At 56.1% G+C, this 15,017-nt stretch overlaps 7 protein-coding genes across 7 annotated transcripts; 3 read left to right on the top strand and 4 right to left on the bottom strand.

Annotated features, from left to right (window-relative positions):
* Positions 1-110: 110 nt before the first annotated feature.
* Positions 111-1,980, top strand: L969DRAFT_48177 (uncharacterized protein; the record flags this gene model as incomplete). Its single annotated transcript, XM_014713085.1, has 2 exons — positions 111-1,174; positions 1,224-1,980. The coding sequence occupies 2 exons, from the start codon at positions 111-113 to the stop codon at positions 1,978-1,980; spliced, it is 1,821 nt and encodes a 606-aa protein (XP_014568571.1).
* On the bottom strand, positions 1,629-6,678 carry L969DRAFT_619488 (uncharacterized protein; the record flags this gene model as incomplete). The annotated part of the gene is made up of 5 exons (XM_014713084.1): positions 1,629-4,234; positions 4,285-4,964; positions 5,117-5,328; positions 5,378-6,474; positions 6,531-6,678. 5 exons carry the CDS (start codon positions 6,676-6,678, stop codon positions 2,067-2,069), a joined length of 4,305 nt encoding a protein of 1,434 aa, XP_014568570.1. The 3' UTR covers positions 1,629-2,066.
* Positions 6,532-8,398, bottom strand: L969DRAFT_86565 (uncharacterized protein). The gene is made up of 7 exons (XM_014713083.1): positions 8,333-8,398; positions 7,957-8,270; positions 7,845-7,903; positions 7,675-7,796; positions 7,347-7,617; positions 7,140-7,289; positions 6,532-7,090 (listed from the first exon to the last, which is right to left on the bottom strand). The coding sequence occupies exons 1-7, from the start codon at positions 8,363-8,365 to the stop codon at positions 6,795-6,797; spliced, it is 1,245 nt and encodes a 414-aa protein (XP_014568569.1). The 5' UTR covers positions 8,366-8,398; the 3' UTR covers positions 6,532-6,794.
* A 38-nt stretch (positions 8,399-8,436) lies between these two features.
* On the top strand, positions 8,437-9,356 carry L969DRAFT_93790 (uncharacterized protein; the record flags this gene model as incomplete). Its single annotated transcript, XM_014713082.1, has 3 exons — positions 8,437-8,949; positions 9,001-9,142; positions 9,193-9,356. 3 exons carry the CDS (start codon positions 8,437-8,439, stop codon positions 9,354-9,356), a joined length of 819 nt encoding a protein of 272 aa, XP_014568568.1.
* On the bottom strand, positions 9,248-11,162 carry L969DRAFT_394224 (uncharacterized protein). Its single transcript, XM_014713081.1, has 3 exons — positions 10,508-11,162; positions 9,817-10,453; positions 9,248-9,768 (listed from the first exon to the last, which is right to left on the bottom strand). The coding sequence occupies exons 1-3, from the start codon at positions 10,807-10,809 to the stop codon at positions 9,433-9,435; spliced, it is 1,275 nt and encodes a 424-aa protein (XP_014568567.1). The 5' UTR covers positions 10,810-11,162; the 3' UTR covers positions 9,248-9,432.
* On the bottom strand, positions 10,846-14,317 carry L969DRAFT_93788 (uncharacterized protein; the record flags this gene model as incomplete). The annotated part of the gene is made up of 4 exons (XM_014713080.1): positions 10,846-12,822; positions 12,876-13,109; positions 13,162-13,922; positions 13,981-14,317. The coding sequence occupies 4 exons, from the start codon at positions 14,315-14,317 to the stop codon at positions 10,846-10,848; spliced, it is 3,309 nt and encodes a 1,102-aa protein (XP_014568566.1).
* Positions 14,318-14,415: 98 nt separating this feature from the next.
* On the top strand, positions 14,416-15,012 carry L969DRAFT_102694 (uncharacterized protein; the record flags this gene model as incomplete). Its single annotated transcript, XM_014713079.1, has 2 exons — positions 14,416-14,594; positions 14,648-15,012. Exons 1-2 carry the CDS (start codon positions 14,507-14,509, stop codon positions 15,010-15,012), a joined length of 453 nt encoding a protein of 150 aa, XP_014568565.1. The 5' UTR covers positions 14,416-14,506.
* Positions 15,013-15,017: the final 5 nt, after the last annotated feature.

The raw sequence follows: 15,017 nt of genomic DNA, 5'->3' as shown, positions 1-15,017 counted from the left end.
ATAGCAGCTTCACTGCAGTCAGCAGAGCCGACTCCTATCGGTGGGGCGCATTGGCCAGGCTGGCGGCCATCAGCACATTCCTGACGGATCCGTCCCTGTATTCACTCAGTATGGCATCTGCCAGCTCTTCCGCCTCCAAAAGTCAAGACACTGCGGCCGGCACGAACGGCAAAGCGCCAGCAGGCAGTAGCCGGTCTCGTGACCGTCAAGGACGATCTCTGGGACCTACTGAAGTCCTCTTGAACACGCCGCCTCAGGTCATCCATTTGCTCACCTACGGCCAGCCATTCCTGCACGCACTCACCACGCTGGCTCAAGTCCTCACGTGGTCGCACCCAAATTTCTTCGTGCCCTTCCTCGGTCTGTTCGTTTGGTGGCTCATCTGCCTCTACGGTGAGCTGGCAGTGCGGTATGGCTTCAATGCCGGATTGCTCGCGCTCATGGCTTGGGGCTGGGTACACCGTGCGAGTCATCGCCCCGGTGGTCTGGCCAAACGTATGGAGAAAGGTATCGAAGGAGGCGCCGAGGACGATGATGAAGAGTCAGATGCGAGGGTACATCCTTCATCAGGCGTCTATCAGATGTCACCGAGTCAATTCGCGACGAGTCTTTATGAGGTACAGATCCTCTCAGACAGCATTGGCGACTTTCTGCTGTCTGTTCAGCCGGTCATTTATCCATTCAGCTGGCGATCAGTCAGAGCGTCTTACAGACTAATGTCGTTCTTATTCACATCTTATCCGTTCTACATCATCTTGACGCACTTTTGCCCGCTGCGATATATCTATCTCGCTCTGGGCACGACTGTCCTGCTTTGGAATGCGCCATGGTTTGCTGTTATCCGAAGAGCGGTCTGGGCGAGCGCCGCATTCCGCTTTCTCATCCGCTTCGCCTACGGCATCCTCTCGGGCGGCCGAGGCTTGCGGCGCGAATGGAGTCGCGGTCATCGCGGCATTGGCCTCATCGGCAGGCTTTTCAAAGCATCTGTACAACCTCAAGTCGGCTGGCGATACCATCCGACTGAGGCTGAGAAGCTAGCTGATTCAACAGGCGCAAGCTCGGCAGATAAGACAAAGAGTGACGTGCACTTTCTCTTCACGATTTATGAGAATCAACGATGGTGGGTCGGCCTCGATTGGACGCACGCCCTTCTGCCGAACGAACGTCCTAGCTGGTCGGTGATATGCTGAGCTTATCGTATCGCGCTAAGTAGGCCCCAACAGGTCCGACGCACATGACGCAGCTGTATCACCTCCTGCATCCTTCATGCTGCCGGCGCCGACAGTCAGTTACGTTGCCTCGCCGACCCGTCAGGACCCCGAATCGCATCTCAAGCATACTGTAGAATGGAAGTGGCTCGATCCGGAGTGGACCATCAAGGCAGCTTCGAAGCACGCAGCTTCCTCAAGTGTAGAAAGTGCGCCGAGCTCTGGATGGCGCAGCGTGCTCAGGCGGGGCAGCGACGCAAAGGCTGGTCAGCAAGACTCTGCAGCAAGCACCCTGAAGGCAGCCATACCTGGCAAAGCGAGTGATCCCGACTCTATCAAGAAGAACGATGAGGCAGACAAGGATGCAGAGGAGGCTGCGCACCAGCATCCCATCGGCGCACACGTGGAAGATCACCAGGCGCATTGGGACGTAGATCATCAGGGCTGGCAATATGGCGATAACGCTTGGGCGAAGCTGTCCTCAGATGCAGGTATGGGCCGATATACAAGGAGACGAGCTTGGGTCCGGCGTGCTATTGCTGTACATTCTGTCGAGCGGGTGTCTCGGCCCAAAGCGGCAAGTAGCGCATCTAAACGAGCGATCAAGGACGAAAGCTCAGCGCCAGGCGACGATCTCGCACAGAACGAGGGCGATACACGAGCGAGGAGGCGGAGCTCGGGCGCAAGCGGCCTCAAGCGAAGATCAGTCATAGCAAAAGTGACCGATGGCCAGCCAAGCTCTATAGCCGAAGAGGGCTCTGCTATACAATGATGCAAGCATAGAAGTATCCAGACAATGCATGGTTCCGATGACACAACAAGCATTTTCCTATTCCTCGAAGCTCACTGAATATTCACTTAGACTGTCTTTCTATCCTTCCTTCTATGCTTGACCATTTTGGGTATTGTGCGATGCCTTAAGACAGTCTTTTTTGGCGTGCAATCGATGTGCGTCGTGCGATTATGCTCACGAGCCAACGTCTCGAATCCATACTTGCACCAGGGCGCTCTGACCTGCTCGAGAAGCCATGCGCGGGTCTCATCTTCGAAATGATCCCAGGAATAGAATGGCTCGTGCTTTGCAGAATGATAGGCTTCTTTGCTTGGGTCTCGCTCGATGGCGCATGCGATTCGCTCGATAGAGGGCATGCGCTCTGGCGGCAACAAGAAAGACAGCATACCGAGCAAAGTGGGCAGCGGCTGCGATCGCAGATCTTCATACCGTACGAGATGTTCGCGAATAGGCGCTTCGGCCCAGTATCGTGCGTGTGCATTGTAGCCGTGGATATATCGTTGCAAACCGACTTGATCGGCTTGACCGAACGGTGCCAAATTCTCGATCCTTCCGGTATGGCTCTTTGTCTGCTGAAAATTATAGAACGAATAGATGACATCGAGCGGATTGCGAATGATGCGCATGTTGCGGTCGAAAGCTTGCCAATGCTCGCTCACGTTCGCAGATTCTGGCAGATCACGACCCCACGGATAATGACTTTTGACAAAATAGGTATTGTCTGCCAAGGAATCGCATTCGCCATGAAAGGTTTTCGCGAGTGGGCGATCGCAGTAGATAGATGATGTCTGATAGCCACTCGCACGTTCGACAAGGCTGCGTACATAGGTATTTCCTGAGCGTGGGAAGCTAGAGAAAATGGTGCGTTGTGCATCGGAGGACTCGGGATACTTGACAGCTGCGCCTGACAGCATCGAGCAATTGGGATCGATCTTGTCATGAAATTGCTGCCCGAACCGACTGCCTTCGACCGCAGCAGTGTTGTGCACAATGGGGTCTTTTGTTTCCCCTGTCTCGGCAGAAAGTGCGACAGTCGATGACGCGAGCGACGTGTTCAGATTAGGCTGAGATGGTCGTGTCGCGGGGCTCATCCGCGGCATGGGTACGCCGTAAAGGGCGATACCGATCAAAAGCGGCAGAAACAAAGGCGCGGCATACTGCTTGACCAATCGCATTGAGCTGTCGCGACTAGCATCCCAGCTAGCAGCTCTCCTGTCTGGTTGTGCGCGATCGTCGAGGGACTGCGTTTCGAGCTTGCGATACTGGGCTGTGCCTTGGGAAAAGCGCCTCTCGTTGAGGTCATCGAAGCGGTTGTCTCGATCAATGAAGACACCCGAAGCAACGAAAGCGATGCCCATCCACCCCAAAGGTCCGATAGTGCTAACATTGTCGAACAGCGCAGCATTGAGCACTATGGACAGGAAGTGTCGCAAAGTCATGATGAGTGCAGTAGTCAGTGCGCCATAATTTGCTAGCGTGTTGAAAAGGATGAGCAAGCCGAAAGTTGCCGTGAAAGCCAGCGCGACCATGTCTGCTATCAGCGCAGGTGTCCGTGCAATCAAATTGATGTCTACCATCAGACCTGATGGTAGCTGAAGGACAGTGATAGCAGCAGCTATGATGGTGCTGATAGCGTTGACGTAGACCATCTGATCAAGCACTGCGCTGCCGCGAGCAAATGGGCCATCTAATGACCTTGCTCTGGTGCCAAGCGTGCGCTCTTGCGTCGTCGACGTGAGCGAGTCGAATAGCAAATACGCAAAGATGCAAAGTGTTCCGCGAATGTTTTTGTCCAGCGAGCTTCTGTCGCCAGACAGCCTGTCGTAACCTGCTGCCTTGCCAAGTTGCGGCCTTGACAGAAGGTAGACAGCGCAGCCAAGCAGAACAGTGGCGCCGGCTACCCATTTGCGCGCAATGTGTTGCCTTTTGTAGACGAGGGAGCCGACAAGCAAGACGAAGACCATCTTGGCGCACTTGGCGATACTTTGTGTCGTAAAGCTGAGGTATTTGAGCGCCTCGTATTGCGAATAAGTGCTCGCAAAGTTGCATGCGGCCACGAGAGCATACGCAGTGATAGCGTGTTGCGGCTGGAGCCGCTGCCAGTATGTCCGCTCTGGCTGCGAAGAGCGAGATGACGGCGAGATCAATGTCAGAAGAAGTCCGACGAGCAGACTAAAGCTCCGATTGCAGGCAATCAACAGCGAGGGCGCCGTGAATCGCTGCTGCTCTGGCCCTATACAATCCCGTGTCAGGGCATGCTATAGCCAATGACACGGGACCTACCGTATTCACTCTTCATGATGCGCTCTTGCAAGACGCTGTAGAGCGCGTACATGGACATCAAACCGCCGGCATGCAGCAGTAGCCAGGCTCGGTCACGCCATGCAGGCGACGCTCGGGCCTCTTCGCTGACAGCAGTCGCCTCCTCTTCGAATAATGAGCTCATATCACGAGGGTCGTGTGACATCGCAGGGCTACGCGGCTCGTAAAAGTGAGATGGCCTAGCATGCGGATCCTTGATCAGACTGGCAGTGCGCGAATGTGCGTGGGACAGAGGCACTGATTCGAACAAGATGCTTGAACTACTGCCGGTAGGATGATGGCTTCTGACATTCCCCTTTGGCGTCTTTTCGTCCATCGCGCTTGGCCGTCTGGATCCCACTAGCGTAGACTGAGAGCTTGTGCTTGCCGCACTGTTTCTTCGGTCGGTACCGAAAGGACTTGCCAAGGCCGAGTCACCGGGCATGCGCCTGCTTGGCGATGAGAGCGGCGAGACAGTATCTCTCTCGTCGTATGCTGTGCGGTCCTGAATGACCATAGCAGAGAGCGCAGGCCTAATGGAGTACTGCTGCTGTTGCTCATTGAAAGCTTGTTCGTCTTCGCTCCTGCGCGCGCGAGATCTTGGCGTGTGATGCGCAGTCGGCCACGCTTGCGGACTCGCCATGAGAGCTGCCTGCCGAGAGCTGGAGACCGCTTCACATTGTCTTGGCAAGCCTCAAGCGGAGATCACCCTCGTTTTGAACCGCGTTAATGATCGAAGTTAGTCGCGTCGAGACGCGTCCCTTATCTCCTCCGTCGTTCCCTTGCCGATCGCAGGGACAGAGTGTGCATTCACATTGTCGAGACAATCTCGTAAGCTCCAATCATGACGCCGCAGGCAGGCACGACCTTGGCGAGGCGCGGAGTCAGGCCTTTGGACAGGCCTTGCCAGCCTTCCTTGCGAGCGATCTCGACCAAGAGCGTGACTGTGCCCTTTGTTGCAGCTGCAGACGACGCTTGCTGTCGTGTCTTGATCACGTCGAACGGATTTGTCAGCGTTGCAGCAACCTACGCTTGCTCGTTAGCCGAAGAAGTCGAATGCGGGGCTTGGACTTACCATTCCGCTTGTGGCACCGCTGACAAAGGCAACAGTGAAAGTTTTGCTGCCCTTTGCTTTGACACCCGGCTGAGCATGGTCGAGCGCTTCACCCATTCCTTTACCAGAGATGATGCGTTTGACGCCTTCATATGAAGCCCAGTAGATGCCACTGAAAGGCACGTCTCGCCACAACGTTGAGGGAAGACCTCGCCAGAGCGAGGAGAGCCCTTGTGTGCGGGTATTGCGCCATGCCGTCCGTATGACCTGGAGCGTTGAGGAGTCGGGCGATGAAGGCACACTCTGTAATCGCGTCCGGACGAGCTCCATCGGCGAAAACATTGTGGCTACTGCTGCTCGACTGCTCATGCCAGCTGCCAAAGGCGCAAGCGCGAGATAAATGGCAGCTGGTTGATCGTTTGACGTCGACCGAGGAGCCGATCGCAAGAGGGACGCGCGCAGCTTATCATAGCCGACCATGTAGACTATCTGCGTCGGCACACTCATGGCGAGCGTCGTGCCTACGCCTCTCCACAGAGTCGATATCCCTTCATATCGTGATATCTTGCGTATGGCGTCGAAGAATCCAGAGAAATGAGAGGACCCTCTGTTTTGTTCTAGTGTGAGCGTGGCCGAGGCGGGCGAGTCGAACGTGCAAGCTGCTGCGCCTGCGAGCTGTACGACATGAGTTGGTTGAGCTGATCCTACTAACGGCGAAAAGGATTTTGATAGAGCTGCAAAGGACAGTGCCGCCCTCTGTGCCGGGCCCGTCATGCTGGACGACGTCGCACCTGTTTGAAGTGACCGAGCAGCAGCTATGACAGGCGCGGTCGATCTATGGGAGTGCTGGCCCGATGCAGGCAGCTCTGCCGTCGATATTCTAGGATCAAACTTGCAGAGGAGCGAGTCTTCGGCGGCATTGGTGATGAAGAAGGTCTTCTGGCAGCATGTGGACCCTCTCGGCTGGGTTGCACTCGATCGAGCCGGTACTTGTGATGTAGATGCATCCGATCTGAACGTCGGCGGCTCGGATTGGGGTAGGCGAGCAGAAGGACGGAACAGCGGCTCTGGATCGGCCTGAGTCTGTAGCCTTGTCTTGACCACATCGAAGGGCGTCACTACGAGTCGATTATCAGTCAGAACTGCCCGCAATTGACACCGGAGCATGACCTACTGATGAGACTTGTCGTCATCGCGCCGACACAGGCTGCAATGACTTTCTTGGCGTCATCGCTCAGCTTGGGCTGCAGACTATCAGACGGCAAGCCTGCGGCCGAGCTGGGGAGCTCGGTCACGCCGGCCATCTCCTCGACAGACTCCATCTGTCGTCTATACGAATGTCCTCGACGTCGACGCTGATCTAATTAACGTCGAATGTTCGGGCGATCGCGGCCATTTTTGCCACGCACGCAAATGCAACACGGTACAACCTCGATAGCTATTGCGCCCTCAGCCTAGAGCTCGACCTTGTCAAAGGCTTGTCACTCGAGTCAAACGAGAAGGAAGAGTCGGGCGAATCATCGACATCGGGTTGCTTGCTCTTCTTGCTCTTGCTCTTCTCTGCTTGTGTCTGCGTCGTCGGCGAGCTGGCTTCATCCTCGTCAGATGCGTTGATAGGCGGTCGAGCGAGGCTGCTCGTCGGTAGCGCGTTCGAGCCTCTCGGTCGTACAGTCGTGCTGTCTTTCGTGCTCTTTCGGCGGCTGTTGAAATGCCCGCATCGAGGACAGGTATACTCTGCTGATCTCATCAGCTCTGTCCGAGATGGGGAGCTGGCTACACGTACGAATCTCATCGAGCTCCTCCTTGAGTGCGAGTCCGTTGTGCGAGAAGCATTTCTGGCAGATCAGCGCATACTTTGACGTCGGTAGCTGCTCGTTCTCGCCCAGCAGCGCATCTGCAATTTTGTCAACCCAGCCTCGTGTCGGCGTTGGGGCTGCACGAACGCATCTCCTCAGCTCATAGTACTGAGAGATTGAATGGCCTCACTTACGGTAAGCCCCAGCAAATTCTCGCGACAGTGCCCCGGGTATGGCAGAACCCCGAACGGGCGTGCTCAGAGGAGACACCGTCGACGTGTCTCTTCCGTTAATCGATACAGCCGGCGAACCTTTGAAGGCCGTATTCGCGAACGGCGGAGGGGGAGGAAACACGGGTGCTCGCTTGCTCGTGTCGGCTTGTAGTGTCGGTGAGCCTTGGGGTGTACCCGAGTGCGATCGCAGACTCGTCGTCGAAGCGGACTTCTTCAGCCCTTTGTTGCCAATCTGCGGGCGGTCGTGCATCAGAGACGGACCAGGTCCGACGAAAAGAAGCACGCCTACCGCTGGCCTGTTCTTACTGTCGTACTTGTCAATGAGTGCTCGTGTCTCCTCGTAGCGCAATCGTTTCTTGAGCTTGTCAACTTGCTCTTGTTGCCTTGCGCGCAATTGCTCCAGTATTCTGACTGTTGTCAAGGTCAGCCCAGTCTGGGGACATGCCGATCTGATCGCACTCTCGGCATTGCCTTTGCGTGTATACCACCACCTGAAGAAGCGTCGCTGGAAAGTGATTCTGACGCGTTCGTGAGCAAAGGAGTCCGCGACGCTCCGACGTAGAGGACGTACACAAATGGCCCGACGAGCACAGGCAATGTCCTGATGATTCTCTCCCATGTATCTGCCCTGACGCCGAGCAGCTTCTGCTGCTCAGACTGTAGACCGAGCAAGTGTTTGCCCCAGTCGCCAGGCGCGATCAATCTGACGGCGTTGTAGTACCACAGCGCAAAGTAGGCAAGCCAGATGACGGCCGAATAGAGCGTAAAGAAGACAAGCGCCCGTCGTTCTCGTGACCTGATCTGGGCTAGCTTCTCTTCGTTCTGCTGTACTTTTTCGTCCAACAACTGCAGCTGTCGTTCGACTTCATCATTGCTGTCACAACCCTGTGTGTCGTTGCGCACGCCATCAGTCACTGGCCTACTCAATGTTCGACCACAGGCCTGACCTTGCTGAAGCCGAGCCAGGACAGGATGCCCATGGCAAGGGCGCGCGGACGTGGACAACAGCGAGCCAAGGCGCGTTCGTGGTTTGTCGCGGTACATCGACGTCATGCTGGCTCATCAAGCGCTCGGCAGGCTGGCCAGACGAGCAAGCCTGCAAGTAGCAGCCGGCGCTCCTCACAGAGCTGCACAAGTGAATCCGACGGCACCCTTTGCGTTGTCGCTCGATCTGAGCCATAGATTGTCAAGGAGGCCGTCTTCACGATCAAAGCGGTCTTACGCAGTGGAAGCAAAGCAACATAGCAGGATAGAATGTCCCGTCTGTCATGCTACTCGGCCGATCAAAGCAGGCGAGATCGTCGCGCTCTGTCCGGACTGCAAAGCCGTTCAACCCCTACAACTCTCCCAATCCACGAGCCACTTTGATATCTTTGAGCTGCCCCGTCACTTCTCAATAGATCAGACGGCACTCAAGAGAGCCTTCCTGAAGTGGCAGCAGCTCGTCCATCCTGATCGCGCAGGATCAAATGACAAGCAAAAGTCGTGGGCGTTCCAGTGGAGTACGTTGATCAACGAAGCCTACCAGACGCTCCTGTCTGATCGCCGGAGAGCTGAGTACATGGTACGTAGGCTGCATCTGTTCCTTACGAAGTAGCACATAAAGTGCAAGCAGCTTTCGCTCGAGGGTGTCACTGTCGAGGAAGCGGACAAGATCACAGATCCGGATCTGCTCATGTCAATTCTCGAATCGCGAGAGACACTGGAAGAAGCAGAGACGGAGGAGGATGTCCACGTTCTACGGGAGGATAACAAAGGTGGGGCGCCATTGTGTGTATGCTCTCGCTTCGCTGATATGACGCCAAAGGGAAAATACGCACTACTGTACAAGAGTTGGAAGCAGTCTTAGATGCACACGATAAGGATCTGCAGCTGGCAAGAACGCTCACAATCAAGCTGAGATACTACGAGAACGTCGATCAAGCCTGTAAAGACTGGGCACCAGGCAGGCCAATAGAAATCCAACATTGATGCATATCACGCATCATCATCATCGTCAGCAGCTGCGTTCCTACAAGAGACGCACAGAGCCCTGTCTGCTGCTTACTCACGCATTGCTGTATTCAGAGTCTTCGTCGTCAGAATGCATCCTGACCTTGCGCTTGCTGCTGACTTTGGTGCGACGGTATGGCTTATTGGCCTTTCCTCGCGCTCCTCCTCTACCGCTCTTGACCTTTGGTTTGATCGAGCACAGCTGTTCCTTGGCGTCCAACGTGAAGGATTGATGCTCGAAGCCACACCATGTGCTCGCGACCTCGTCACTGATGTCCGAGCCACCCTCGCTGCCAGCAAGCGCGCGGAGCAGAGCAAAGGGTGATAGTCGCTTGAACGAGTATACGTTCAGCTGTCGACAGAAACTCGCCGCGTTCGTATGACCGAAATGCTATGGGCCAGTCAGCTCCGGCGCCAGCGAGAGAATCGCTGAAGGTACCTTGAAGAGTACCGCTTCTACAAAACGCGCATCTTGCATGTTGACGAGGAAGCTCTTGCCGGCTGCATCCCATCGCAGGTACTTCGAATGCTCTCCTCCGCTCAACAGATTCCACATGATCGAGATGAATCGCGTGGCTCGCTTGTCGTCCAGCTCGCTATCAAGGAAAGCCATATCACGTGTACTGAATGTATCGCGGGTCGAGACGGAGCTGATTGATCTTGATGCGATGGAAGGCCCTGGCGAGACTGGAATGCTCTCAGCGTGTTCGTCGTAGCTCGAACCCGCATGGCTTGAAGCGCGCGACTCGGGCTCGATCATTTGATGCGGCTCGTAGATCGTCGGCTCTTCATAGGAGATCGGCGATACTGGCCAATGGCTCGGTCGTGCATGGCTAGTCGCAAGGGTGGCTTCGAAATGCTCATAATCAGACCGCAGCTGACATTGCGATGGAGCTTGCCACGTCAATTTGCTGGGCTCGATGACTTGCTGCGGATCAATGCCACCGGCCTGCCAAGGCGTGTATGCAGGTTCCCACATCGTCGGATCTGTGTATGGCGCGAAAAGCGGCTCGTACGTGCCAGTCTCGATGGTGCTGAAGGAAGGAAGCGTGAGCTCACGATGGACATCATCAGCGCTGCCAACATCGTACGTGAGACACATCTACGATTTGAGGAGCGTATGGGCTCACCTGCTCGAGCTGTGTGCACCCAGCATGGGCGAGTTTCGGTCGTCGATGTAGCCGTACAACATGGCATGTCTGTACTGATCAAGCTCGCGTGACATGGGATGTGACAGATGGACTTCTGCTGAGATCAAGTTGACTGCTGCGGTCGGTTTGTATAGTCGCGCGATGACCTCAGAGCGTCTTATAGGTCGTGGCAGCTCGCACGAAGAGAGGAAATGAACGGACAGACGGGCATATTGAATTTGGAAGCGGCGGAGGTCCAAGCTCGCGAAGCCACGTCGCGGCGGTGAAGGCGTTGTCTGCATTGGCTATACACCGGCAATGCTGAACGCAGCGGCGACTTAATCGTCGGAATCGTCCGAGCTTTCGCTTGCCGTTTGTTGGGCAGACGTGTCATTATTCTGCGCGCTTCTTCTCGACCGACTGGCCGCTTTGCTCTGACTTTGCGTGACCGCAAGAGGCGGCAATGTCCCTTCGTTGAGTCTTTTCTCAATATTCGACATTGAGGGTCTCGCCTTTTGAGGTCTTTTGAGGCCGTTCATTCTAGTTGAGATTGGCTTTGCTGCTTCTGGTTTAGCCTTGGCTGATCTCTTTCCTGCCCCCGCCTTCTTGCCTGCTGCCTGGCTCGCTGACACCTCCACACCTTCCGCGCGAATCGCGGCCTTGTCCTTGCTACGCAGATGACCGGGCGAGGCCGTCCTGCTGCGAAGACGCGACGTGATAGTGTCCGCGTCGTTGTTGCCTAAAGCTGTACCCGAAGGCGCGCCATCTGATGATTCTGGGCGCTCATCGGTTTCAGTGTGATCTTGCAATGGCACTGCAGGATCTGCGGCTGTCAGTGGACTAGCTGGCTGCGCTGACGTGTCTCTTGTGTGTTCTGCCGCAGTAATTTTACGAGGTATGGCTGTCATGCTCGAATCATCATCCGAAGACACCGTTACCGACCGACGAGCAACTTGTGGAATCGACAAAGGCGCCTCTGGTGACAAGATCGGCGGCGATTCAAGCTCGCTCATGCCAAACTGCGAATCGGGTTCCAGGCTTTGACTAGCAGCATCGTTGACTGAAGAGAATGATCTACGCGCTTCCTCGGCCGCGTCGGACTTTGCTTTGAGCTTTGATGGATGCGACTGCTGTTCGTCATCTTCGCTCTCGTCGGATTGAGCATCGTCCGAACTCGCAGCCACTGACGTGCCTGCAGTCGTTTGGTGGAGGTCCTTGGTTGAGACGATCGCATCGTCAACACGCGAGCCGGTGATAGATGGCGCCTTAATATTTGGCGGTGTAGTAAGCTCTACGGCAGGGCTTTGCTGAGCTAAGCGCGTCGCGGCAACTGTCAGAACAGATGGTATCTGGTTTGCGGCGCCGAAAGCTCTGGAATGGTGGTCCACTTGCCATTGTTCTTCGTCACTTGACGCTTCATCTGCAAAAGGAGACGGCGTTCGTCTTCGGTTGATGCGGTTTGGAGGTCGGCTGCCTTCATCGGGGCTTCCCTCGTCGCTCGAGACTGCCTCAGTCTCGCTGGTATCGGCATTTGTGCTTGGCTCTCGAGTCGGTAGCGATGACATAGCTATGCTAGCAGCTGAAGTTCCGGGCGCGATAGGCATGTCTGCTTCTCGGTTCGCGCCCTTCGCAGATGAGGCTTGAGCGAGCGGTCTAGAGCTCCGCACAGGCTGCGCAGTGTCGTCAGAGCTCGTCTCAGCCTCAGAAGACAGACGTGCTTCAGCCAAAGCTGCCGGCGAAGTCGCAGCACTCTCAGTCATGTCATTGTCGATGCTGCTTTCAGTCAAAGTATTGGTATTCTCTTCGGCCAGGAGTTGTTCGCGTAGTCTCGATCTCGCACGCTGACGCTGAGCACTTGGTCTCGCATGTAAGCTGGCTGCAGCGCGAGGAAGACCGGGCGGTCGAGTTCGAGTGGGTGTTGCTTCTGCACTTGCCGGTGCAGGCTGTTGAGAGAAGGATGCAGCAGGCGCGAGTGGCATGCCGGTGAAAGCATCAAACCTCGCTTGAGGTGGGGCAGGATGGTACAAAGGTTGACCGGTATAAGCATCATAGCGGGGCGCAGGCACAGGTGGTATAAGAATTGGCACAGGCGAGTATTGTGCCGACGGCATGGGTATAGAAGGCGTTGGAGACCATTGTACATCGTAACGACCATCAGGATTGCGGAGGAGAAGGCCCACTTCTGCAGGCTGAGGGGCCACAGGCTGAGGGGCCACAGGCTGAGGGGCCACAGAAGGTTGAAAGCGAGAGTAAGGCAAATAAGATGGCGGAGCAAATGAGAATGGATTCATTGCGTGCGAGAGGCTATGACTGAGCTAAGCAACGCACAGTCAGCGAAAGAGTCGCCGAGAGGAGATTGATCACTGACCAAGGCACCTCCCTCTGCAGCAGGTGTGCTGCGAGTGATGAGAGAAGAAGGTACAGGAACCGTCAGAAGCACGGCATTGGGCTGCCTGTTGTCCACGAGATTCCATTGCAGAAATTGTCGTTCTTCGACAGGGAAGTAGGCTTCGATCAAAGCACGACCCGGCACAGGCGGGACTGAGCTCGACTGCCGATCCATGGCTGGACTGGTCACCTTGGTGCGCTTCGCTGCAGGCTCCTGTTTGAACGTTGTCAGCGCGGCCAGAGCCAGCGGCGAACAAGTCACTCACATCCGCCTTTCCAGATGCGCCGTTTTTCCCTCGCTTCACGCTTACGCTGACATTGACGCCATCGGTATGCGCCTCGCCATCAGGCCCAGCAGTCTTTGCCTTGCGTTTGCGAGCGGGCGCAGGAGCTGGCTCGCCTTCAGGTCTCACTTTTGGCGGACGGCCACGGGGCCTCTTAGGAGCAGTTTCGTCACCTGCGCTAGTTATAGCGATCGGCGCAGGCTCAACCGCTAGTGCAGTCTCTGCGTCAGTATCAGCCTCGTCTGAGCTGTCTGCCGGCGCAGGTTTGCGGAGGGTTGTATCTGATGTGTAGCGCTCGTAATATGCAGCGCGCTCAGCAGAGAGCTCGCGAGCATTGCGTGCTTTGGACAAGGCAAGTGCGCCTTCACTGGCATCCTTGTTAGATGAGCTCGAGATGGGTTTCTCGGTAGACTTTGGTTTGGCGGGTGCTTTCTTGGCGGGAGCTGGAACGGCAACGGGCGCGGGCGCGGGTGCTGGCACATCAGTGTCGTCGTCATCGCTGTCGCTATCGCTATCATCGTCGCTGCTGTCTGTCTCGACAGTGGCAGCAGACTTGGGCTTGGCCGCAGGAGGAGCTGCAGGGGCCGCTTTCGTGACTGGGGGCTCTACGGATGATGCGCGCCTCTTCTTGGCTGCAGCTGCATTCTTGGCCGCCTGAGCTACGTTGCGCGAGAATTCGACATAGTCTTTGGAGATCGTCTCTGGCGTGAGGTTGTGATCGCTCTCGAGATGAACTTGTACTCCTGTCGTGATGTACTTCCTTGAGCCTGACACGCCGCGTGCTGCGCGGCTCCAACTCACTGGAATAGCTCGAAAGGGCATCACTGCACCCATGGAACGGGCAAGGGACCATCCTCGCCCTCTTTTTAGCAGTACCATTGGCGGTCTCCGTCGCGTCAGTTGTCTTAGCAGCAGCAGCAGGAGTAGCCGTCTCTTGAGTGGACTTGGACACTTTTGGCGTCTTCTTCGTTGGCGACTGGGACTCCCTGCCTCTGACAGGCGTGGCAGAAGTAGGTGGAGCTGCCATTCTTGGAGTCGCCTTTGAGCCAGGACCTCGCGTCAGTGCGTGCGACGATTGACCTGAGCTCGAATCTGAGCCTGAACTGCTGTCTGAGTCGGAGCCCGAGTCCGAGGTCATGCTATGGCTTGACGCGGCCAATCTGTCGCTCTTTGCTGATGAGCGCGTAAGAGAGGGGGCGCGTGCCGGTCAACAAACTTTTTCTCACGAAGTGGAGCCGATGACGCAGCGATAGCACAAACTGCTGCGACGATCGACCGTCAGGTTTGCACTCATTCGACGTTGTAACGAGCGCATCGCCATTGCGACATGACGACGACTCAAGTGCTGCCGCCGCAAGCGCCCGGCAAGAGGAGATGGTATGAGAAATTCGTGGAAGAGCCGCTTGTACCATTGGGCAAGTCTACCTATCGAGCTCGCCCTCGTAGCCGAGCTGAACTGGTACCACAGGCATGGGATTGACCTGCGTCGCGTTGCTCGCTGCGAGCGTACAGATGCGCAAAGGCGATCGGAAGAAAATGAACAAGTTCTTGCGGTATCGTGTGTACGCTCAAGGCCTGACTGTCCTGGCTGCCCTCGGAGGAACGGTCTATTACGGCACAGAACGGAGCAAGCGAGCAGCCGAACAGAGAGATGCTGCTCGGTTCGCACGGGAACAACAGCAAGCTGCGAGGGAAGCAGCTGGTCTGCCGCCTGTCGTCCGGACAGCTCGGCCAGTGACTGTCAAACCCATTACATCAGAAGAGGATAGACCGCTACGAGCGAAGCAGAGCAGGAACCAAGCTCAGATGTTGAAATCAGACGAGTCTCAATAGCGGGC

Source organism: Mixia osmundae (assembly GCF_000708205.1).
Source record: "Mixia osmundae IAM 14324 unplaced genomic scaffold scaffold_4, whole genome shotgun sequence".
Lineage (NCBI taxonomy): Eukaryota > Fungi > Basidiomycota > Mixiomycetes > Mixiales > Mixiaceae > Mixia > Mixia osmundae.
Note: the sequence above shows the minus strand (reverse complement) of the source record. Positions and strands in the feature narration are given on the sequence as shown.

What these genes read in the sequence shown, in the direction of transcription:
- L969DRAFT_86565 (XM_014713083.1), bottom strand. Translation starts at nt 8,365, where the DNA reads ATGGGCATCCTGTCCTGGCTCGGCTTCAGCAAG. An exon ending in GTGCTCGTCGGGCCATTTGT is followed by an intron (nt 7,904 to 7,956) that starts GTACGTCCTCTA and finishes CGAACGCGTCAG; the next exon opens with AATCACTTTCCAGCGACGCT. An exon ending in AGAATTTGCTGGGGCTTACC is followed by an intron (nt 7,290 to 7,346) that starts GTAAGTGAGGCC and finishes GCGTTCGTGCAG; the next exon opens with CCCCAACGCCGACACGAGGC.
- L969DRAFT_394224 (XM_014713081.1), bottom strand. Translation starts at nt 10,809, where the DNA reads ATGCAGACAACGCCTTCACCGCCGCGACGTGGCTTCGCGAGCTTGGAC. An exon ending in GGTGCACACAGCTCGAGCAG is followed by an intron (nt 10,454 to 10,507) that starts GTGAGCCCATAC and finishes CGATGTTGGCAG; the next exon opens with CGCTGATGATGTCCATCGTG. An exon ending in TAGAAGCGGTACTCTTCAAG is followed by an intron (nt 9,769 to 9,816) that starts GTACCTTCAGCG and finishes ACTGGCCCATAG; the next exon opens with CATTTCGGTCATACGAACGC.